The following is a 25,947-nucleotide window of genomic DNA, read 5'->3' as shown; positions in this document are numbered from 1 at the left end:
CAATCGGCGGCTGCCACACTGCGGCCCGAGCCGGGCGGGGGTTGGGACCTCCGGCTGCAGGTCCGCCAGGGCTAGAAGCGTGAGCACCGGCTGAGGGTGCGTGGTTGCAGGTCCGGTTTCCGCAGGCCCCACCGAGTCCCGATCCTCCGCCGCCCCCACCTCACCTCGCCGCGCCGCCATGCGCCCCCGCCGCCTTGCACTGTTTCCGGGCGTGGCGCTGCTGCTTACCGCGGCCCGCTTTGCTGGTGCCTCCGACGTGCTGGAACTCACGGACGACAACTTCGAGAGTCGCGTCTCCGACACGGGCTCTGCGGGCCTCATGCTCGTGGAGTTTTTCGCCCCCTGGTGAGGCCACTGAGCCGGGAGGGGAGGGAGGGCGGGCTGGGCCGGGCCGGGGACGGAGGCCCGGGAACGGAGGCCCGGGAACGGTTGGGCCTGCGCGGCGCTGGGCCCTCCACCCTTCCAGCGGCCCGGCTGCGGCCGGTGAGTTTCCCAGCCCCGGGGAGCCGAGGTACCTTGTCGAGAGCCAAGAAGTGGGTGCTGATCGCCGCGGGGCGAGACCCGAGAAAGAAAACCCGAAGAAGGACCCTTTCACGCAGGGTCACATCCTTATCTCGTGCTCTTGCGGCACTTCCTATTTGCAGAGGGTTTAACCACCCTCCTGCCCCACTTCGATGGGCATTTTTACAGTTTCTGGGTGGTCAGTGTTAATGTTCTGCATTCTACAGACTAAGCATTCCAAGGCCTTATATTGGAAGTTTCCCCAAGTGCAGAGGTCCTGGCTCCCAGGGTACTTCCTTCCTTTAGTCCCAGGCCCCGCAGCCACTGGTTTCTAGGCAAGGTCACTCAGTGGCTGCAGAATGGTCCTGAGTGCTTTCTACTCTAGCCATTATTTTGTCCATCGCATGATGCACACTTTCTCCATTACGTTGATCACTTACTTCCCAGCAGCAGCAGAATCCTGTCCAAAAAAAAAGTTGGTGAACAAGAGTAATTTCGTCAGAACCTGCCTAAATTGTCCGTTTTAATTAGGATTTTTTAAAAATGCCAAAAACTCCAATTAGAAAGTAACCAGTATTGGAGAAATACACCATTGCGGGGTGATTTAACTGAACAAGTGTTTACATTTCTTAGGATAGAACTAACTTTAAGTAAAAGGCTGGAGGTGGGGGTAGGGAACAAATAAGATTTCTGACCCAGTAATAAATCTGAGTTTCATTTTTTGTTTAATCCCCAAGTCTTTACCACAGAAACAGTGATTATCTTTAACATATGAGATAGCTCATTCTATCTATATTAATTAACAGTACTTAATTTTTCCATCCTCGCCACAATTACCCTTAATTAAAAACTATCTGTATTCCAAAGTATCAGTAAAACAAGTATAGCTTTCACTTCTAACTCTGATCTTCACTGCCGGTGCTCCACTGACTTGTTGATGGTTACTAGAAGTCCTGTAGTCAATGAAGATCACCGGCCAGGGGTCCTCAAACTTTTTAAACAGGGGGCCAGTTCACTGTCCCTCAGACCGTTGGAGGGCCGGACTATAGTTTAAAAAAAAAACTATGAATAAATTCCTATGCGCACTGCGGGCCCGGGACCAGTCGGCTGCTAAGCAGGACAGGCAGCGGCACCTGGTGGGCCAGATAAATGTCCTCGGCAGGCCGCATGTGGCCCGCGGGCCGTAGTTTGAGGACCTAGAAAGATGTGCTAAAGGCAATGAATTTGTTAGCTTGTGACAAATTTTGTGTCCAGGGCATTCCTATGGCTAACTGGCAGTACTGATTACACATCATAGGTTGTCTTTACACATCTTTAGACCCACATTCTCTCTTAGAAACAACTCTTCCCAATAATACAACCACGCTGTTAACTTAAAGGGGTTGTCCCTTTAATTAGAATGGCTGTGTAGAGTTGTTTCAAAACTGGGTAGTGCTTTAGTGACTGCAGGGATCAACTTGAAGTGAGTTGCTGGAGAATTGTGAGCAGTTAAGACTTAGTTTAAAGCGTATTTTTAAAATGTTTTTATTGATTTTATGGGGAGGAAGGGAGAAGGAGGAAGAAACATCAATCTGTTGCCTCTGACCAGGGACTGAACCCAAAACCTGAACATGAGCCCTGACTGGGAACCCAACTGGCGACCTTTTGGTGCACAGGACTGACACTCAACCAACTGAGCCATGTCAGCCAGGGCTAAAGCAGATTTTTTTTTTTTCCAATTGAAGATCTTCTTTCCTACTTTAAATTGTTACATATGCTTCCCTGTGAACTACATATCCCATCATTCACTAAACTATTCCCAAAATTGGGTGGATCTCTACTCAGTGTCCACTTTGAATTGGTCTGGAAGGTAAGGTCATCCTCCACAATGCCAACAAGAAGGATCAGTTTTCTGAATAACTAATTTGGAATCAAGGAAGTCTTCTGTTGATAATATCCTTATTTCTTCATATTCAACTCTTATTTATTTTTTAATCCTCACCCAAGGATATATTTAATTGATTTTAGAGAGAGGGCGGAAGAGAGAGAGGGAAGGAGAAACACTGATCAGTTGTCTCCCATATGTCCTCCAAATGGGGATTGAACCCAAAACCTGGATATGTGCCCTGACTGGGAATCAAATCCGCAACCTTTTGGTGTGGCAGCCAACACTCCAACAATTAAGTCACACTGGCCAGGGCTCAACCACTTTTATTTATGAATACTTAAGTTGGAAATGTTTTTTGATGCTCTGCCCCTTTGTACAAATCAAGAGTATAAGCTCACAACTTAGGAACATTAAAAGAATCTAAGAGTAAATGAACCTCTTTTGAGCAGGTTCTTTTTCTGGTTTGCTTTAGGATATTTTTTCACTTTCATTTTACAAGTGAAAGTGAAAGATTTCTTTATAGTTGATTTCTAGACTAATATTTCCTTTATGGAGTTAATCATTTATGTAATTTGTAAGACTGGGAGTATCTGGATTTCTTTGGGGGAAATAAGTAGCACTATTTAAATGTTTGTGATAATTTCTGAAAATTCATTGATCAGTCTTAAGTATGTTTTAAGTCCTCAACATCTACTTACGTTGTAGATTTGTCCCCTACCCTCTAGAACGGTAGTATTAAATAATGACATGTAACAATACAATGTGTCTAGGCAGCGGTCGCACCGTGAGGTCCGAAAGGTTGGTGACCACTGGTCTAGAGTGCAGAGAAAGACTGTGGATAGTATGAAATGGAATATTTAATATAGGGTGGGACAAAAGTAGATTTACATTTGTGAGTACACAAAGCACAGAGTTTATTCTTATATTATTTGTTAATTTTTTTTTAATCCCCACCCGAGGATATTTTTCCATTGATTTTTAGAGAGTGGAAGAGAGAGGGAATGACAGAGAAATATTGATGTGAGAAAAACATCAATTGGTTGCCTCTTACAAGTGCCCCCACCAGGGCCCAGGCCAGGGAGGAGCCTGCAACTGAGGTATGATCTCTTGACCGGAATCAAACCCCAGACCCTTTGATCTGCAGGCTGACTGACACTCGATCCACTGAGCCAAACCGGCTAGGGCTAATTGTATTATTTTACATGCAAACAACTATAAACCTACTTTGCTCCTGTATTTATTTTTATACATGCTGATTCCTTTACTTAGAATTCCTGCCTCTGCACAAGGATCCCCACATACATACTAGCAAATAATCTTCTCAACAAAACTTAAATCACTTCCTCCCCTGAACAACTAACTGATTGCTCCCTCTTCTCTATTGGGACCTAATAATACTGTCTCACCTGTGCCAGACTGGTGTTTCTTAGAAAAAGAACTATATCAAGTTTTCTGTTAGAGGCATGAAGTAATGATGATTGATGATACTTGAGTGAATATATGTTGGGATTTCTCTATTAACTAAGTGCCAACCCTGAAGGTGGATGTGATTTGTTTTTTCATATTATCTAGGAGTGAGTGAAAGAAGTAGTGGTTAATCTTTTTTCTTTTTTTTTTTTTTTTTATTGATTTTTTACAGAGAGGAAAGGAGAAGTACAGAGAGTTAGAAACATCGATGAGAGAGAAACATCGATTCAGCTGCCTCCTGCACACTCCCTACTGGGGATGTGCCCGCAACCAAGGTACATGCCCTTGACCGGAATCGAACCTGGGACCCTTCGGTCCACAGGCCGACGCTCTATCCACTGAGCCAAACCAGTCAGGGCAGTAGTGGTTAATCTTGATGCTCACCTTCAAACTCTACCTGAGTGTCATTTGTTAGAATTTAAATTGTCAGTTTTTTAAAAATATGTATTTTTAGTGAATTCAGAGAGGAAGGGAGAGGGAGAGAAAGATAGAAACATCAGTGAGAGAGAATCATTGATTGGCGGCCTCCTGAACACCCCCAAATAGGGATTGAGTCCACAACCTAGTCATGTGCCCTAACCGAATCCAACTGTGATCTCTTGATTTCTTGATTCATGGGTCGATGCTCAATCACTGAGTCACACCAGCTGGGCTAAATTGTCTGTTTTAATTAAGATTTTTGAAAAATGCCAAAAAATACTCCAATGAGGAAGTAACCTATGTTGGATAAATACTCCACTTCCAGGGGTGTAAATGCCTTAGGATAGAACTAACTGAAATAAAAACTTTGGATGGAGGGAGCAAATAGGATTTATGGCCCACTAAACCTGAGTATTGTTTTTGTTTGTTTGTTTTAATTTTTCTCTGATTTAATTTTCTCTGAAAAGGTAAATTCTGCATGATGGTAAGAATGTTTGCTGAAAGAAAACTGATAAGTACAAACTGACTTAAGAGACAGATACTCAAGATAAATTGTACTGGAAATACAATAATGAATTTTGGCCTAATAACCCTCATGCTGTCTTATAGCAAAACTCTAAAATTCATGCAACAGACAAATTAGTGACATGAGGACTTTTTTCTCCAGACTTCCTGGGAAAAAGAAATTGAGAATATACTGTTTTCTTCTGTTTGCTTCCATAATGAATTATTCTTGCTTTTGGCTGACTTTCCCAAACCGAGTATTGTTTTTTAATTTAACCCCCAAATCTTTATTACAAACATTAATAAACATGAATGTTTATTTTTTTTAAGAAAATAGTTTGCTCATTTTTATAATTGATTTATTTTTTTGAAGGAGGAAGGAAGAAAGAGAGAGAGAAAAAAAAAAGAAAGAACGAAATATCAATTGGTTGCCTCCTGCATGTACCCGGACCTGGGATCAACCCCCCAACCTGGATATGTGCCCTAAGTGGGAATTAAACCAGAACTTTTTGGTGTATGAGATGATGCTCCAACCAACTGAGCCATACTGGCCAGGATAACAGTGGTTATCAACGCATGGGATAGCTCAGTATATCCATGCTAATTAATTTTTCCACCCCTGCCACAATTACCTTTAATTTAAAAGTCTCAGTAAAACAAAGAACAGGGTGGGACAAAAGTAGGTTTATAGTTGGGAGTACATGAAATACAGAGTTTATTCTTGTATTATTTATTAATTTTTGTATTACTTTCCATATAAACAACTTTTGCCCCACTCTGTATGTAACTTTCACTTGCTTCTAACTCTGGTCTTCACTGCAGGTGCTCCACTGACTTGTTGAGGGTTATACTAGAAGTCCTGTAGTGAAGACCACTTGAACCAGAAGGATGTGCTAGAAGCGACAAATTTTGTTTTCAGCCTTCTTGACAATAACTACAAAATCAACAGAAATCTCTCTTCTGTTTCTTCTTTATTCTCATTGCTACCATGCTGGACCAAGCTTTCATTTCTGCAATGTGAAATATATTATCTCTAGGTGTCATCATTTTTATCTCTGCTTTCCCCCTTTGTCAGGCCTGTTGCTGGCTGATGTAGTCTTAATACACATAACACACTTATTATCAATAGCAAAAGCCCTTCACAGTTCTCTGAATGTATCATTCTCAGTAGTAATTTTATCTTTGTTTTACTGTTCCCTTTATCTAAAATATTCTACCATGTCCTTTCTGAAGCCTTAAAGGGCCAGATCCAAATCTTACTCCCTTTAACATACATTTTTTTTTAACTTTTGAAATTCTATTGTGGTCCCAAAATCCTGGATTTCTCAGATAAATTGGTTATTTTATTGTATTAGATCAATTGTAATTTGTGTATTTTGCTACAACTGAAGTACTAAAATTTTAATTTCTTATGCAATAGTAAAGGAATATAGAGGATATAATGAATAATAGCATATTTCAGGTACATCTAAGATACCATTGATTGAAAGGAAAATTATTTTTTTAATATGTTTTTATTGATTTTAAGAGAGGGAGGGAGAAGGAGAGAGAGAAAAATTGATGAGAGAGACACATCATCAATCGGCTGCCTCCTGCACGACCCCTACTGTGCTCTGACCAGGAATCCAACCGTGACTTCCTGGTTCACAGGTCGGTGCTCAATCGCTGAGCCACACTGGCTGGGCAGGAACCATTATTTTATGTCTTATAAAGAAAGAAATACTACCATTGAAACTATTACTGATTGGAAGACACATTCCAATTTCAGATATGATAAAATGTGCATCTGTAAAATGCAGTATAAGGAATGCCATTTATTCCACTAGGTCTAACAAAAAGACCAATACAGTTGAAGCCCCTTGTGTACCCCTTCCCCATCTTATGCACTCCCCCATTCTGAATTTGGTATTTATCATTTGGTCCTTTTATACTTTTAGTAAGTATGTGTGTGACCCTAAGCAACAGCTAATATAATATTACAGTCTTTTTTTTATATCACTTTTTCTTCATTTAAGCTTTCTAATGATTTTTTAATAGAACTCCTAAAGACCTTGAAGAATATAAGCTCTTGTAGTTCTTCGTTTTAAACAAGTTTTAGGGGCAAATGCTTTCAAGTTGCTTATTCATCACTTAAATTTTGAAACCTGGCTGGTGGGGCTCAGTGGTTGAGCGTTGACCTATGAACCAGGTCATGATTTGATTCCCGGTCAGGGCATATGCCTGGGTTGTAGGCTCAATCCCCAGTGTGGGGTGTGCAGGAGGCAGCCTATCAATAATATTCTCTCGTTATTGATTTTTCTATCTCCCTCTCCCTCTCTGAAATAAATAAAAATATTTTTAATAAATAAATTTTGAGACTGTTGGCTATGAAATATATCAGCTCAAGTTTCTTCCATGTTTCCTTCCTTTGCTTTTCTAATTCTATTTTTGCTATTTGGGAAGATTATAGAACTATTCACCTTCTCAGAGTGATCCCTCTGCAACCCATTGGCTTTTGAAGAGATGATGGTGCTAGCTGTACACTAAGAAGGAATATGTTACCCCTCTTCCCCCATTGCATATACAGTATATTTATGTCACTGTTAGGACTTTCAGGCAGAGGAGCAGGTGTTTCTGATGGCCCTCTGGGGACATTCTAATTGACAATGTTTTATTCTCATTAGTTCTTGTAGCCAGGTGAATTGTGTAGTTATAAAAATCAGGCCTACACTCATATATATAGAGTGACTTGACACACTACCCACTGAGCCAAACCAGCTAGGGCTGGCCTATGCTCTTAAATATGTCATTCAGATGCTGTGACTCAGTTGAGGCGGTTGGTGGGGGGGCAGACTTCCAATGAGTTGCTAGAGTATCTATGACAAATGAGTACCTCTGGGCTTCATTCTGCTATCCCTTCAAACTGGGTTTCTGGTCAAAAAGTCATATTGAAGGGATGGAGAAAAAAAATACTTAATGGTGATTCTTATTCAGTCAGTATTGTATTTGAGACCTTATAGGTTTCAGTCACTATATATATACACTAGAGGCCTGGTGCACAAATTCATGCCTGGGTGGGTTCCCTTGGCCTGGCTGGTGATTGGGGCAGGCCGGCCAGAGGGGGGGGGGACTGCGGGAGGTTGGCCGTCTGTGGGGACGTTGGCTGTGGGAGTGCACTGACCAGCAGGGGGCAGCTCCTGCATTGAGCGTCTGTTCCCTGGAGGTCAGTGCGTGTCATAGCAACCTGTTGTTCAGTCGACCAGTCGTAACAGTTGCTTAGGCTTTTATATATATAGATTTTTTTAAAATCTATATATTTTTGTTGATTTCAGAGAGGAAGGAAGAGGGAGAGAGAGATAGAAATATCAATGATGAGAGAGAACCATTGATCAGCTGCCTCTTGCATGCCCCCACTGGGGATCGAGACACTAACTGAGCATGTGCCCTGATCGAATTGTGACTTGGTTCATAGGTCAACGCTCAGTCACTGAGCCCCAGGCAGCCCTTTACCTCTTTAATGTGGAGGATACTTTTGACTACCACTTTCAGGATTCAGTTGCACTTTTATTGAGAAAATAGGTGTTGCTCTGGACTGATCTCCTATAGAGTCAACCTTAGGCTGGAGATAATACTTTTACCTTCTGAGAGCTTTGGTTTACCCTAATTACTAATGGGGGTTGTTCAGATAAAGCAGCTACTAGTTCTAAAGTAGTATAGTTTGGGGTTCTTCCTAGAGAAATGAAGTTAGACTTGTAGGATTAAACTGAGAATTTGGCTTTTTTTTTTTTTTTTTTTTTTTTTAATATATCTGTATAGGTGTGGACACTGCAAGAGGCTTGCCCCTGAGTATGAAGCTGCAGCTACTAGATTAAAAGGAATAGTCCCATTAGCAAAGGTGAGTATAGGTGGATTCTTCATTAAAGAAAATGAGGTGGGGTGTTTTTTGGTTTTTTTTAATGTTTTTATTAGTTTTAGAGAGAGAGGAAGGAAAGGGAGATATAGAAACATCGTTGAGAGAGAAACATCAATTGGCTGCCTCCTGCATGCCCCCAACTGGGGATCACGCCTGCAACCTAGTCATGTGCCCTGGCCGGGAATCAAACTGGTGACCTGGTTCATGGGTCTGATGCTCAACCATTGAGCTACACAAGCCGGGCAAGATTTGTTGTATTTAATCATTACCCAAGGATACGTGGGGTTTTTTATTGCTTTTAGAGCGAGAAGAAGGGGGAGAAAGAAAGGGGGTGGGAACATCCAACTGGGGTAGAACCCAAAACCTAGTTATGTGTCCTGACTGGGAATCTATCCCACAGCTTTTTTGGGCATGGGACGATGCTCCAACCAACTGAGCCACCCGGCCAGGGCAAGAGATGAGGTATTTTAAATAATTTTAAATAATAGTTTGTGAAATTATTATTTTCTCTTCTCTTATGGTGCTAAGAGAGAACATTAGTTTCTGGGCAAATACACAGGTGACTATTGTGTCAATTATAGTTTCAAACTATTAAAAGTAGTGGAACTAAGGGAATTATTGGCAAAAGAAACATGTAAAATATGGTCACTAGGAATTAAGAGGAAATACGGAAAGTAAGAGTACAGTAGTCAAGATTAGAAGAAAATTATTATTGAGTAAATAATTCCTTATACTATCATAATAGTCATGATGTGAAATAGGAAAATAGCATGAGGATGTTGATAATTGGTCTACTATAAACTTGGTATGTGCTTTTATAATCAAAGTAATGCTTCCAGAATTTTGCATTTATTCTGTATTAAACCCATATTTATTCCAGTCTTAAAGCTCACATCTCAGCCATCTCAAATAGTTCATACATATTTATTTGAACTCTTAGAAACTGCTTTTTTTGTTGTTTTTAATAGATTTTTAGAGAGAGAGGGAGGGAGAGAGAAACATCAATGTGAGAGTAGAACATCAGTTGGCTTCCTTCTGCATGCCCGACACTGGGGATTGAGTCTGCAGCCTGACCGTCTTTCGGTGCATGGGACAATGCCCAACCAACTGAGCCACACCGGCCAGGGCAGAAACTGTTTTTAATCCTAATGTTTCTATGGCAGCTAGCCATAGAAAAAATGAGTTTGTTCTTGATTTAATTTCTGTCTTATGTAGCTATAGCCTGTGTTACTTTTCTGAACCTCAGTCTATGTTAAAGCATAGGGATTCTATCCAGTGACTAAATAGATGGAAATTGACCTCTTCCTCATTGGTATCATTAAATGTCATGTTATAGTTTAGCCAAGATCATACTAGCTCAGGGGTATGTTCAAGTATTGGTAACTTTGCTAATAACTCCAGATGATTTGCCAAATCAAATTATACTCCACCCCAGCTAAATAGTATGTACACCTATCCATGTATCCTCTTGATCATAATCATTATCAAAATAAGCCAATATTACTAACTTAAGTGATTTATTCCTCACATGTTCTGGGGCAGGAAAAAGGTGGAGACCATTCTAGACAATAGAGACTCCAAGGGCAGAATTTAAATTGTCATTTGTGTGTTTTGTATGAGGCCCAGGGATCTAAATTTTAAAGATTTTCTTAGGTAGTTCTTATGTAGCTAGCCCAGCACCAGTCTGCCTTTAAAATCTAATGTTCTGTGGCATGTATGTCAAGAATTGCTTGATCCTTTATGATTTGACCAATCTTAATATTTGGAAATATAGGAAGAACCTGTACCAGGCATTTGGATAACAAGTGGTTTATACATTTTAATCTTTAGGTTGATTGTACTGCCAACACAAACACCTGTAATAAGTATGGAGTCAGTGGATATCCAACCCTGAAGATATTTAGAGATGGTGAAGAAGCAGGTGCTTATGATGGGCCCAGGACTGCTGGTAAGGATCCTTGAAGTATCCTGTTCTTTGTAATGTGAACAGGACAACTTACAACATACTTTCAGTCTTTAAAATTTATCTTCTAAGAGGTCAGTTTGGTAGCTAATAAAAAGCTTCTCCAAATGAACAGATTATGAAAGTAATATAGAAAATACTTGAACTTGAGTTATAAGATTAACTAGGCATTTTTTTATTTGATAAATATTATTGAGTACTCTGTGCCAGGTATTCTGGACATACTAGGTGCTCAGTATTTATTGATAAACAAAACAGACACAGTTCCTACTCTTGAGATGCTTACATTCTAGGACATGAAAAGAAGGCAACAGATAGGTTTAAAAATACTTAGAGATAGAGGTAACTACCACTTCACATCCATTAGGATGGCTACTATCAAAAAACAAAATAACAAGTGCTGGTGAGGATGTGGAGAAATTGGAACCCTTTTGAATTGTTAGTGTGAATGTAAAATGGTGCGGCTTACTATGGAAAACAGTATGGCAAGTTATTAAAAATAGACATCATATGATCCAACAATTCTACCTGGGTATATACCCAAAAGAATTGAAAGCAGGATCTCAAAGAGATACTTGTACACCCAGGTTTATAGCTGCATTAGTCAACAATAGCAGAAAGGTAAAAGCAACCCAAATGGCCATAAGTGAATGAATGGATGCACCAAATGTGGTATATTAATAATAATAATTAATTATATGTCAGTGTGTATATCATACAATGATATACATGTTTAAAAGGAAGTTAGGACATGAACTACAACATGGTTGAACCTTGAAGACATTATGCTAAGTGGGATAAGCTAGTCACAAAAAAGACAAATATTGTGTTATTCCACCTATATGATGTTCCTACAGTAGTCAAATTGATAGAGACGGAAAGTAGGATGGTGATTGCCAGGGGTTTGGGGAGGGCAGAATAGGGAGTTATATCATCAGTGGAGTTTCAGTTTTGCAAGATGAAAACAGTCCTGGAGGTTGATTGTATAACAGTGTGGATGTACTTAATGCCACAGAACTGTACAATTAAAAATGGTTAAGATGGTAAATTTTATGTTGTATATTTTATCATAGTTGAAAAATTTTTAATGTCACCCTGGCCAGTATGACTCAGTGTATAGAGCGTCAGCTTACGGACCAAAGGGTCCCAGGTTCGATTCTGGTCAGGGGCACATACCTTGGTTGCAGGCTCCTCCCCGGCCCAGGCTCTGGTCAAGGCTTATGCAGTAGGCAGCCAATCGATGTGTTTCTCTCACATCGATGTTTCTCTCTGTCTTTCCCTCTGTCTTCCACTCTTCCTAAAAATCAATGGAAAAATATCCTCGGGTGAGGATTAACAAAAACAAAACAAAAATTTTAATGTAAAAAATGTATATGGATAAGATAAATTCATCTAGTGATAAGAGCATGAAAGGAGGAAAATAAGACCAGATGATGTGGTCTTGGGAGTACCACATAATTAGGGTGATGAGGGAAGTAACGTTTGAGCTGAGACCTGAGTGACAGGAAGGAGCCAGCCATGAGAAAATCTGGATCAGAACCCTCCAGGCAAAGGGAAAGCCAATGCAAAAAGGCCTTACTGTATAACTGAGCTTGGTATATCCAAGGCACAGGGACCATGTGGCTTGAAGGCTGACAAAGACAGTTTTATCTTGAGTCTATCAAATCCAGGCATATTTTACCTTTTATGATGGTAAGCTAATAGGAAAGAGGTTCAGTTTGGGCATTTTAGGTGATGTGAAAATTTTTCAGTGTGATTGTTACCCACGCACAAAGCTCTACATAGCATGACCCATTCCTAATTCTGAAGACTGTTTCACTTTAGGACTTTTATCCTGGCTGTATTCATAACCTGAACTGATCTCCCCCCATGTTTGCATGGCTTGCTCCTTTTTCAGATCATGTCTTAAATTTTACCCTCCACCTCCCCAGGCTTTCCCAGAGCGGAAGGAAGAGGGAGAGAGAGATGGAAACATCGATGAGAGAGAATAGTTGATTGGCTGCCTCCTGCACACCCCACACTGGAGATGGAGGCCACAATCCAGACATGTGCCCTGACCTGGAATCGAGCTGTGACCTCCTGGTTCATAAGTTGATGCTCAATCGTTGAGCCACAGCGGCCGGGCTAGAGATTTCCTATGCATTGCAAGCTCCAAAAGAGCAGAGACCTTGTTTGGTTTATATACTACTGTGTTCCCAGCGCCTGGACTGGCACCAGGAACTCTTTAATGCATGAATAAATATTTTAGCCCAACTGATATCATTTAGTCAACACTCCAAATTTTTTTCATATTCTTTTTTCTGAGCTTAAAATCATTAATGAAGAACCCATGTTACCATTCAGATTTTATTAGTTTTATTTAGGGTAAAGTCAGCAATTAGCGTTTAATTAATATAGTTTTTCTAAAGTTGGACAGGTCTGAAGAAAATTGTAGATAAACCCAACCAGAATGCTGCTAGGCAAATATTCTCACTTGGGCTTTCAACTTAGATTTTTTTTTTTTTAACTCAAAAATTTCTCAGCATTTGACTGAGAGGTAAGATGTTTGGCTACTTAGAATGGATTATTTTGTTCATGTACTCATGTAAGAACTATGCTGTTTGCCTTCCTACATAAAGTGGTTATTCAGTGCTCCCACTATACCTTCCAGAGCATTTAAATACTCTTGGAGAAAAGTAACACTTTTCATCATAACCCTGAATTAAAGTTTTTATAATAATTTATATTGTGATATAGTAATAGCAGTCCCCTCAAAGACTTAACAATTCATATCCAGTTTCAACTAATCTATTGATACAACCCATCCTCTGTGAGGAATGGAGGAAAACAAATATAAGAGGAGGGGGAGGGAAATCCATGAGAAAAACTACCTTACCAAGTAAGGTAGTTAAACAGTATTCTGTCTCAACCAGTTAGCAAATTATTAGAGTACTTAGAAGAGAAAATGGGTGGAAGAGGTAGAATATTATGGAGAATTGCACTGCCTCTGGTCTGTAAGCATTTTGAACCTATGAATGGTTTTAGCGGGCCCCAAAAGAAAGGAGAATAATGGTCTGTCAACTAGACTTGGGATAAAGAGATTTTTTTATGTGTGGTTATGATTACTTCTAAATTATTTTATTTATCTAGCCCATTTCACCTCAGTAGGAAAGTATGATTTGGGTGGGTCCTGTAGGTGGAATGATTTTACCTGTATGTCGTTAAACTCCTGTACAAGCTTGCCCAGTCATTGCATTTTCTGCTTTTAAATTTTAGTAAGACTATAAGTAAGTCTTTGTGCTACTTGAGAATAAGAGAATTGTTATTATTTGCAAAATAATGTTTCTTGAACTTATGTGCTAGGTATTATTTTTAGAGCTAGGTATATATTAGCAAAACAAATCCCTGACGATTTGGAATTTACTTTGTAGTGGGGAGAGAGAGAAAAAAATATGAAGGATCAAGTGTATTAATTAGATGGGTGAAAAGTTTTGTAGAAGATAAACAGAGAAAGTGATAAAGGAACTTTGGAGGTTGAATAGGTTTTAGTTTACAATAGGATGGTCAGCGAAGGCTTCATTAAGATGATATATGAGCCCAGCTGGCGTGGCTCGTTGTTGAGCATGGACCTATGAACCAGGAGGTCACAGTTCGATTCCTGGCAGAGCACATGCCTGGGTTGCAGGCTCAATCCCCAATGTGAGGTGTGCAGGAGGCAGCCGATCAATGATTCTCTCTCATCATTGATGTTTCTATCTCTCTCTCTCTCCTCCTCTCTGAAATCAATTTAAAAAATAAAAAATAAGATGATATTTGAGTAAAGACCTAAAAGAAGTAAGGAAGGAGCCACATGGATATCTAAGGAAAGAGTGTTCTAGGCAGAGATAATTATATTCACAAAGTCATTATTTAAATTTGTACTGTTGTAAACACTTCACTACATCACTAGTAGGGGTATAAATAAGTAGTCTCTTTGAGGGGGAGGCAGTTTAACAATTATAAATGCATGTACTGCTCTAGCTGGTTTGCTCAGTGGTTAGAGCATTGGCCCTCGGATTGAAGGGGCTCAGGCTTGATTCCTGACCCTGGTCAGGGCACATGTGGGAGACAACCAATCGAGGTGTCTTTCTCACGTTGATGTTTTTTCTCTCTTTTTCTCCACCTTCTCCTTCCCTTCCACTCTCTCTAGAAATCAGTGGGAAAAATATCCTTGTATGAGGATTAAAAAAAAGAAAGAAAATGTTATTTATTTTATAATAATTTATAGCAGCAAGAAATTTGAAACAAAGTCCATCAGTTGTTTCTAGTTAAGTAAATTTTGGTATATTTATACAATGAAATACTATGTATGCATTCGTAAAAAAGATTGAAGGAGTTCTATGTACATTGACATAAATTGTCTCTAAATTATGGTAAATGACAGAAATAAAATACAGAACAGCATATATGTATGCTGCTGTTTGAAGAGAAAAGAAAGCAAAGAATAATTATGTAATTATTTGTTTATGTCTAATATATCTGGAAAAGTATATAAAAAACTGAAATCTTATCCTATGAGGGTGAAAGTGGGTGAGTAGGGACAAGACTGGAAGACAACTTCATTGTATACTCTTGTGAACTTTGAATCATGTGAATGGTTGTTTACCTTCTCAAAAGTTTTAAATTTGTTACTATAATCTTTCATCTTGTCCTTTAAGATGGAATTGTTAGCCACCTGAAGAAGCAAGCAGGACCAGCTTCAGTTCCTCTTAGGACTGAGGAAGAATTTGAGAAGTTCATTGGTGATAAAGATGCTTCTGTGGTGGGTAAGTAGCAAGTATTTGATTATGCCACAGAATCATCAACTTGGTTTCAAAAACCCTGTATGTCTGAGTAAACAAAGTTAAAACAGTTTTGGTAACATTGGAGACAGTTAAAAATATAACTCACAGAATTAGCTCAGTATTTCTGTAATGGGGGGGGAATTGGTGTTTTGAGTGTCTTTGTTCTTACAGATGTAAAAATGTAATTTCAATTAAAGGGTGAAATAGGAATATCTTCATCTTTTTCTACCATGCCTTAAACTCTGAATTTAACTCAAGTAATAGGTTAGTTATGACTGAAAATAGGGTTTTAAGGTTGCAGGACACAAGTAAATAATAGACCTCTGTGTTTGCTATTTTCATAGTCATGGGGAATTTAAAATTTAAGATCAAATTGCTAAGTTATGTATATATTTTTACAGCTATCTTTGCTTTCCCAAGTTTTGCAGTATCTCATTTTATCCTTAAAATAACTTGAGCCAATTCTACATGTTGGGTGTTCTTTGTTTTATTTTATATCTATAATACATTTGACTAAAGAATAAATTTAAACATATAAGCTGTGTTTGTGCTCCTCTTAATTCCAAATATTATAATAAAACTGACTTTCTGGCACTAGAAGATGTGCCAGAAAAGATTTGACTAAAAGCCATTTATCATCTGGATTTTACTGATTGAGTATATTTTACAGGGAGTTAACCACAAGCAGACATTAATAACGTTTGTTTCATTGACTTTTCTAAACTTGAAGTTTCTAAAGAAAAGACAGAAAAAATATGGTGAAGTGATTTACATTTATTTTGACATACTGCCTTATTTAATCCTGAAACTTTAAGGAGTTAAGCAGTTTGCACAAATAATTTATTTAATTGTGAAAAACTAAGACTTGAACCCTGACAAATCCTCTATTTTGGCTCATTCAAAAATATTTTAAAAGGTACAGGAAGAATTCTCATCCTAAGTGTTTTGTCAGATTTCCTAGGTAGTCATGGCAAAGCAGACCCAATCCTCTTGCCCACGTTGCTTTGCTTGTCCATAATGGAATAAAGGCTTTAAAAAAATAGAATTTAGCCCTCGCTGGGTAGCTCAGTTGGTTAGAGTGTCATCCCAATATGCCAAGGTTTCGGATTCACTCTTCAGTCGGGGCACATACAGAAAGCAACCAATATGAATAAATGGCTGGAACAACAAATCTATGATTGATGTTTCTCTCTCTAACCTCCACACTCCTGCCCCTGGCCCTTTTTTTTCTAAAAAATTCAATTTAAAAAAATAGAAGAATTTTAAACTTTTGAATTATATCTTGGCACTTACTATTTCTCCCTTGTGTTTGACATTTCTCATATAGGTTTTTTCAATGATTTATTCAGTGAAGCTCACTCTGAATTTCTAAAAGCAGCCAGCAACTTGAGGGATAACTACCGATTTGCACACACCAATATTGAATCTCTGGTGAACAAGTATGATGATGATGGAGAGTAAGTGACTGAGATGTATGCCCTTATAAATCTATGGACCAAGTGCTATTGTGTGAACTGGTGATTTTTAATGCTTGGCTGTTTTTTAAAGATTTATTGAGCACTTGCTAAGCATTAAGCTAAGTTCTGGACACTGTTGCAACCTTTGAGGGTATCTAGTAGGTAGAGACAGTGGATAAATGTAAAAATGTAAGTGTGTAGTGAGCATTATAGGTGTTATGATAAACATGCTGGGTGGAGTGGAATTATAAAGGAGGGGGGTGATTTTATTTTCTTCTGGAGTGCCAAGTAGTATCAGGAAAATCTTCCTAGAGGTGACTCTTGATGTGTGTCTTGACATGAATTTTTCCAGGCAGGTTATGGCAGTTGGGATAAAAATTATTCCAGGTAGAGCAGCAAGAGTGCTGGCAATGAAATGTAAAACAACCTAGTTATGTTGGGACTTGTAGTAACAAGTCATAGTGGAAGGTAAGGCTGGAGAGCTAAGAAGAGACCAAATTACAAATGTTAAGTGCCATACAGAAGAATTTAGATTTTAGATTTTAGACATTTGAGCTCCATTGAAAGACTTTGAGTTGGAGAATAATGTTACTAATTTTGTATTTTAGAAGAAAAGTCACTGGTACCCATATGGTGGTGGTTTGAAATGGGAGAGATGGCAAGGCAGTCAGAGAGTAAACTAAGGGTGACATCTGAGAGTCGAAATTAAGGTAGTATTAGGGGCAATGGAGAGGAAGAAGGGAGTAGTAAAACAGGATTTAATCCCTATGTGTGAAAAGGGGAAGAGCTAGAGTCTAGGTTTCTAAAGTGACTGGGCCCATGACAGTCATCATGAAGTTGGGAAAAAGACAAAGAGAAACAAATTGGGGGGTAATGATTATGAGTTCTATTTTGTCACAGTGAATTTGAGGGGTTTATGTGACATCCAAGTGGTGAAGACCCAGTGGACAGACAATTGGATAGATGAGACTAGAATTCAGGAATATTTCTGAACTAGAAATAAAGATTTATAGGTCAACCACATATAAATGATTATGGAAACCATTGGACTAGATAAGATCACTCAGGGTGAGCACATAAAGTTGTTTAAAAGTGTGCCAGGGCTAGTGTTATTCATATTTAACAAACAATGTAGCGTTTACTACATAGTAAGTAACAGAACTGGGATTTGAACCTAGAAAGTCTGGCTGCAGAGTTGGCAGCCTTGATCATATGGTTCTGCCTTTTAGATTGAGAGACACCAGGTCTATAAATGGAACTGGAGCCACTTGTGGCTCATTAAGGACACTACGTGTCAGCCTTTTTTTTTTTTTTTTTTTTTTTTTTAATATATATTTTATTGATTTTTTTACAGAGAGGAAGGGAGAGGGATAGTTAGAAACCCTATTGGGGATGTTCCCGCAACCAAGGTACATGCCCTTGACCGGAATCGAACCTGGGACCCTTCAGTCCGCAGGCCGATGCTCTATCCACTGAACCAAACGAGTTAGGGCTAAGTGTCAGCCTTTTAACGTCAGATTTGTTCAATGTAGCTGCCTCTCATGCTTCCATTTAAATTGGTCTACCAGCACCCGATTAGAAGTTTTACTGAAAAGTTTGTGACATCCTTATATGAGGATGTCTTAAGGTGCCCTGTTCACATTCTTGCTTGCCCAGCATGTATTTGTAAACTTGGTTTATTAGTATAAAGAAATCTAGAACAAAGGAATTTTCAATGAACTCAAGCCAAATATTATAATTGTATACCTACCTATAGACTATTACAGCTGGGAAAAATCTTAAAGATATTTTCTCTAATAAAGTAATTTTCCTTCTGTGTAGGAGAGTGGCAGGACAAGGTACCTTCCAATAAGAGCAAGCTCTGCTTTATTGTATTGTACATATTGGGGCTTTGGGGGAAGTTGGTTGTATTTGTTATAGTTTTTAAAGGTTTAAACATTAGTCATCTACTCTAACCCCCTTTTGTACTGATGAAAGAGCTGAAGAATTAAATTGATGCCTGGTGCAGGGTCTTTGAAATTAGTGGTAGAACTAGAATTGGAACCAAGATCTCATAACTTTTCAATCCAGTGTTTATTAAACCCTTAAACCCAATTATTACACTTGAGATTAAGGTAGTTAGCATCTTAGTGTTGATAAGAAGGTCATGTTGCCAACTCTATGGTCCCCGAAAAAAGTCCTTATGTGCTTAAATGGTGATAGTAAAAGTGGCAGCAAGAGTAGATAGTCTGAGCTTTAAATAAAATATGGGAGACGGTTCTGCTGTATACCTACTAAGACTTTTTTTTTTTAAAGAGGTATCACCTTGTTTCGTCCTTCACATCTGATGAACAAGTTTGAAGACAAAATTTCGGCATATAAAGAACAGAAAATGACCAGTGGCAAGATTAAAAAATTTATCCAGGAAAACATGTGAGTACCTTTTTATAACTTGTTTGGGATTTCTTGGCTTCATTATATATTGTATTTCTCAGTTACTAAACTGAGCCATGTTTTGGATTAAATAGTCTCAATCAAGGGATTATAATAATATTAGTTGAAGTTTATATTAAAGCAGTAATGTGTGAGCCCTAGAACTCCATTGACCTTAATAAGGTATATCGCTCAAGACTTGTCCTATATATTGAAAATTTCTTTTTAAGTTCTATCAGTTACTTCGTGATAATTCCATAATACAGATATAAACCTACCAAATTAGGTAATGTATTATTTCATTTCAGTTTTGGTATCTGCCCTCACATGACAGAAGATAATAAAGACTTGATACAGGGCAAGGACTTACTTGTGGCGTATTATGATGTGGACTACGAAAAGAATGCTAAAGGTTCCAACTACTGGAGAAACAGGTAATAAGGGTCGTATTTCACCTTTGTAAACAGGGTGTAAAACAGTTCCTTCTAGCTGTCCTGTTACCATGTGTGATGAGAGAGCAGATAAGAATGGGAACAGTTGGCTCCAAAAACATTTGGAGCCGTAAGGACAAATGATATAATAAACTATTTCTAAAATCTATTGGGCATATCTTCCATAGGTATTCCTTTGCCTTGTGATACAGCTGATTGCTTCTCTGGATTAAAGATGCAAATGTGATTCTAAAATGTACTCTAAAATATTGTGCCTACTTGCCCATTGAGACTCACTGCATTTTAGCCTTATAAGCTTTCTTTTCACATTAGTCATTATGCCTGCAATATTTCAGTGTGTGTGTGTGTATCAAGATTCAGTGGGAATGAACTATTTGATTGGGCACCACCAGTGTGGCAGTGAAGTTCAGTGGGACATTAGAGTGCACCATAATCCTGTGTTAATGCCCAAGAACACAAGTTCAGACTGATTCCGGGTGGCTCATGGACTATAAAACTTAGCCTTTGCTTTCTAGACTCTTGCTTCTTGTTTTCAGAGTGCTTTACCACCCTGTTGTAATCTTGGCATAGGCATAAATTTCTCTTGTTTCCCACAGGGTGATGATGGTAGCAAAGAAATTCCTGGATGCTGGACACAAACTTAATTTTGCTGTAGCTAGCCGCAAAACCTTTAGCCATGATCTTTCTGATTTTGGTTTGGAAAGCACTGCTGGAGAGATTCCTGTTGTTGCTATCAGAACTGCAAAAGGAGAGAAGTTTGTCATGCAGGAGGAATTCTCGTGAGTTGCACGTTAGCATGGGTTTGGGATTTGATTCTTCAAGGAAACTATTAAAAGACTTTTACACTACTGAGAATTTATAAAGGTGAATGTTCAAATGTGAAGATAGGTCTTCTAGTCAAAACCTTATGACTCACTTTTCTCAATTAATTACAGGTATTTACTTTAAGGATCATGATAAATAATAATGAAAGATGGCAGCTTGGAATTCTTACATGATTGTTTCTACCCTGCCATTAGTACCATAAAGAACACTAGACAGTCTCTTTGAAATTTATGTAATTTTAGCCCTAACCGGTTTGGCTCAGTGGATAGAGCATCGGCCTGTGGACTGAAGGGTCCCAGGTTTGATTCCGATCAAGGACATGTACCTTGGTTTTGGGCACATTCCCAGTAGGGGGTGTGCAGGAGGCAGCTGATCGATGTTTCTCATCGATGTTTCTAACTCTCTATCCCTCTCCTTTCCTCTCTGTAAAAAATCAATAAAATATATTTTTTTAAAAAGAAATTTATGTAATTTTAGACCAATCCAATCTCTTTTCAACCCTACAGAATATTTTTTCCTTCTTAGAATACCACATTGGCCTAAAGTAAACTCAGGGAAGTGGAGAGGTCTTAGGTCCCCAGATAATTTTGACTTTCATCTTCTGAGACTTTGGGAGATCAACACAAATGAAAATCTTCCTTGTGAACAAATCAGTAAAATGAGATGTCATAAATTTGTTCTCTAAAGCAACAAAATAAAACTGGTTCTTAGGTAGAATTGAATTTTCAGAAGACCAATGTTTTCTTCCTTCTCTGCCCTTTAATCCACAAAGAACACACTAGAAATACTAAGAAGTGATTAGTTTTTTGTTCAGTCAGTAGTCCTGAATATTGAGAGGTAAGAGTGCCCCCCCATTTTTTTAATCTTCCGATTTCATTCTAATCTTGAAATTAAAGCTAAAATATGTAGAAACTATTCTAAGAAATTGCTTTTAATCCTCTCAATGATGGGAATAAATTAACAAACCTGACCTGACCCTTCCTTTCCAATTGGCAGGCGTGATGGCAAGGCTCTTGAGAGATTCCTGCAGGATTACTTTGATGGCAACCTGAAGAGATACCTAAAGTCTGAGCCGATCCCAGAGAGCAATGATGGGCCCGTAAAGGTGAGATGCTCATAGCCCCCCCAGGCTTCTACGCGGCTCTCCTCATTTCTTCCAAAAATGCTGGGTCTAAGTGAAGACCTTGTTAGTTATCAGGTTTTTATTTGTCCTCACCCCCCTCCCCCACCAATCCACCATACATGAAATAAGCATTGACAGAACTGATAATGCTCAATTGGGGCAGGACTATAAAACCTCCATAGAATTTTTTGGTGGTATTTGTATCAGAGCTAGGTTACTCTTTGGAATAGAGCAAGCTAACCCCTAAGAATAATTTTAAGATTGTTTTAAGGACGGATTGGGTAACACTTGTTTCCTGTGACTTCCTGAACATAATAATGAATTCGTTTCTGGGGAATGACAGCATCTTTTATTTTCTTTACTGGTTTAAAAGGTTGGTTCATTTTTTTTTTTTTAATTCTTTATTGTTGAAAGTATTACATATGTCTCCTTTTTCCCCCATTGACCTCTCCCAACAGACCGCATCTTTAATACAGTCTATAAATGTGTTTTGGGTTTCAGTGACATCACATCAAATTTGAGAGGGATTAGAACACATCAGATTTGAAAGGGATTGGGTCCAGAAACAAATATAACTTGTGAATTTATTCCTCAACTCACCTTACCAACTAGAGAATCTTCCATGTTTTCCAGGTAGTGGTAGCAGAGAATTTTGATGAAATAGTGAATGATGTAAATAAAGATGTGCTGATTGAATTTTATGCTCCTTGGTGTGGTCACTGTAAGAATCTGGAACCTAAGTATAAAGAACTGGGAGAGAAGGTAAGTCTGAACCATATTCTGAAGATAAAATTTGAGTGGGGATGTTGACACATGTATTTAGCATTGGCTAGTTAGTTACCTTATCTACTCTTTATTCACTTTCTCCTGATTTCCCCCTAGTGTTTAGCCTGAGCAATGCCTCAAATACCTGTCTTAAAACCACTCAGACTCGCCCTAGCTGGTTTGGCTCAGTGGATATAGCGTTGGCCTGCAGACCAAAGGGTCCGGGCTTCGATTCCCGTCAAGGGCACGTACCTCATTCGCAAGCTCCTCCCCACCAGGGGCCCTGGTCGGGGTGCGTGCAGGATGCCACCATTTGATGTTTTTCTCTCACATCGATGTTTCTCTCAGTCTTTCCCTCTCTCTTCCACTCTCTTTGAGAATTGATGGAAAATATCCTCAGGTGAGGATTAACAACAACAAAATAATTTTTTTACATGTTAAAAAAAAAAAATCCGCCGAAACCGGTTTGGCTCAGTGGATAGAGCGTCAGCCTGCGGACTGAAGGGTCCCGGGTTCGATTCCGGTCAAGGGCATGTACCTTGGTTGCGGGCACATCCCCAGTGGGAGGTGTGCAGGAGGCAGCTGATCGATGTTTCTCTCTCATCGATGTTTCTAGCTCTCTATCCCTCTCCCTTCCTCTCTGTAAAATATCAATAAAATATATTAAAAAAAAAAAAAAAAATCCGCCCTAACCAGTTTGGCTCAGTGGATAGAGCATCAGCCTATGGACTGAAGTGGTCCCAGGTTTGATTCTGGTCAAGGGCATGTACCTTGGTTGCGGGCACATCCCCAGTAGGGGGTGTGCAGGTGGCAGCTGATAGATGTTTCTCTCTCGTGGATGTTTCTAACTCTCTATTCCTCTCCCTTCCTCTCTGTAAAAAAATTAATAAAATATATATTTTTTAAAAACCCACTCAGACTCAATCTAGATTAGTGGTTCCCAATGTGGGGCACACGCCCCACAGGGAGGCAATTTGATTTTTAAGGGGGGCAATGGAGAATGAGTTAAATGAGTTTTTTGCCTTTCTTATGGTTCTAGGGTCCCTCGTATACAGTATATAAATATATATTGCACATATTTATGCATTTCAGTTCTCATGTTTTGAAACTTTGCTATTTTTTCATATCCCTTCATATTATTATTTTTTAACAATTTCTTAGTGATTTCTTCCTCAGTACTTGAGCTGTCCTTTCGTTCTTTTATTTTTCTCTTTCATGGATGCCATGTTCTTTGGAAGCTTGTTTAGACCAAGGTAATGGCCTTTTAGGCTTCCTCCACGTGAATAGGAATTCACTTTTTGAGTAATAAAAATTATATGTCACAGGGAGGGCATCAGGATTTTAGAGAGGCTTAGGTGGGGCATGGGCAAAAAAAGTTTGGGAACCACTGATCTAGATTATGGTTAAAAGTATACATGCTGCCCTGTCAGTGTTGCTCAGTGGTTGAGCATCAACCCATGAACCATGAGGTCACTGGTTCAATTCCCAGTCGGCACATGGCCGGGTTGCAAGTTTGATCCCCAAGAGGGGGCATGCAGGAAGCAGCCAATCTATGATGTTTCTCTTTTTCTATCTCTCTGACTTTGCCTCTCTCTCTAAAGATCAACAAAATACATATTTTTAAAAATATATATATATCCAGGCTTCTGAATTTTGGTAATGGTTTATATGAAACCATTATATTCCTTCATCTTAAAACACTTGGCTTAGCCTTTACAGTGTCTTCTTTCAGCTAGGTAGTTTTGAAGGTGGCTGTATATAGAATCTTAATATGGAACCCAGAGAGAAAAGGGAAACTTGTGAAAGGCAAGATGCCATGTCAAGTGTTAACTTACTCTTCTTGTCTGAGCAGCAAAACTTATGTAGGTGTTTTAAAATGGGATTGTTTTAAGTCCTGAACTGACTGTCTCTCAGTCACTGAAACTTGAAACTTAAAACTTAAAAATCTAACCTTTTTATTAACAGCTCAGAAAAGACCCAAATATTATCATAGCCAAGATGGATGCCACAGCCAATGATGTGCCTTCTCCATATGAAGTCAGAGGGTAAGTAGATTAAAAACTAATAAAAATGTGTAGCCAATTGACCAAAAAAAAAAAAAAAAGCTGGTAACCCATTTTTTATTGGGTATAGTTTGGGGAGCCCTCATACTCCAGTTAAGCACAGAACCACTGATGCCTTCCCTGGTTTAGAGTTCTGCAACATGGGCCTACATGACTGTCACAGATTTTGTGATCTCTCATATTCCTGAGTTTTGGTTGGATGTAACCTTAGCCATTGATGGAGACTGCTGTCTGGACAGATTAGAAATCATGGCCTTAGCCAGTTTAGCTCAGTGGATAGAGCTTTTGCCTGCGGACCAAAGAGTCCCAGGTTCAATTATGGTCAGGGGCACATGCCTTGGTTGCAGGCTCCTCCCTGGCCCAGGCTCTGGTCAGGGCATGTGCAGGAGGTAACCAATCGATGTGTTTCTCTCATATTGATATTTCTCTCTTTCTTTCCCTCTCTCTCTTCCACTCTCCCTAAAAATCAGTGGAAAAGTATCCTCATGTGAGGATTAACAAAAAAGAAAGAAATCACGAAGAGAAGTTACTCCAAGAAACAGTTATTAAGGAAATATACTAGTATACAGAGTTACCCTGGAACTGGAAAGTAGTCAACTCATTTTTTTTTCTTTTTCTTTTCCTTAGTTTTCCTACCATCTACTTCTCTCCAGCCAACAAGAAGCTAGATCCAAAGAAATATGAAGTAAGTGCATTGTCTCAGCTCTCCACAAATAAACACACACATACTCACACAAGCTTGTACATATCTAGCTCTATTTATTTAACTGGAAACTCAACTCTTGTCAATATATGTGGTTGTTAATGTGCTTTTACAAACTCAAAAATCTTATTAGGAGTTAGGGGGAAACCCAGGGTTCTTTAAATGATTAAATTTTTATGGTAATCTCTCTTTTTTCAGGGTGGCCGTGAATTAAGTGATTTTATTAGCTATCTACAGCGAGAGGCTACAAGCCCCCCTATAATTCAAGAAGAAAAACCCAAGAAGAAGAAGAAGGCACAGGAGGATCTCTAAAGCAGCAGCCAAACATACCACTTTGTAAAGGACTCTTCCACCATAGCTGGAAAAACCATTAGGAAGGACTGGTACCCATATGGGATTATTACCTCTCAGGGCTGAGAGGATAGAAGGATATTATCTGAATCCTGTTAAATTTTCTCTAAACTGTTTCTTAGCTGCACTGTTTGTGGAAATACCAGGACCAGTTTATGTTTGTGCTTTTGGGAAAAATTATTTGTGTTGCTGGGGGTGGGGGGGAATTGAGTTGGGGGGGTTATTTTCTAATTTTTTTTGTACATTTGGAACAGTGATAATAAATGATCCCCCTTTAAACTGTCTTTTCCACGAGATGGGAAACCAATGGTTCTCTAGCCCAGCACTGTCCAATAGAACTTTCAGCAATAATGGAAATGTTCTATAACATTGTCTAAAAC

General features: G+C 39.0%; 1 protein-coding gene across 1 annotated transcript; it reads left to right on the top strand.

Annotated features, from left to right (window-relative positions):
- The first annotated feature begins 12 nt into the window (after positions 1 to 12).
- On the top strand, positions 13 to 25,727 carry PDIA3 (protein disulfide isomerase family A member 3). The gene is made up of 13 exons (XM_080682766.1): positions 13 to 345; positions 8,555 to 8,633; positions 10,482 to 10,599; positions 15,291 to 15,398; positions 16,744 to 16,873; positions 19,169 to 19,285; positions 19,594 to 19,719; positions 20,334 to 20,516; positions 21,559 to 21,667; positions 22,319 to 22,447; positions 24,416 to 24,495; positions 25,141 to 25,198; positions 25,415 to 25,727. Exons 1-13 carry the CDS (start codon positions 179 to 181, stop codon positions 25,526 to 25,528), a joined length of 1,518 nt encoding a protein of 505 aa, XP_080538892.1. The 5' UTR covers positions 13 to 178; the 3' UTR covers positions 25,529 to 25,727.
- The last annotated feature ends 220 nt before the right edge of the window (positions 25,728 to 25,947 follow it).

The sequence above is a fragment of the Plecotus auritus genome (assembly GCF_963455305.1).
Source record: "Plecotus auritus genome assembly, chromosome: 1".
Taxonomy (NCBI): Eukaryota; Metazoa; Chordata; class Mammalia; order Chiroptera; family Vespertilionidae; genus Plecotus; species Plecotus auritus.
This window is presented reverse-complemented; position numbering and strand designations above follow the sequence as displayed.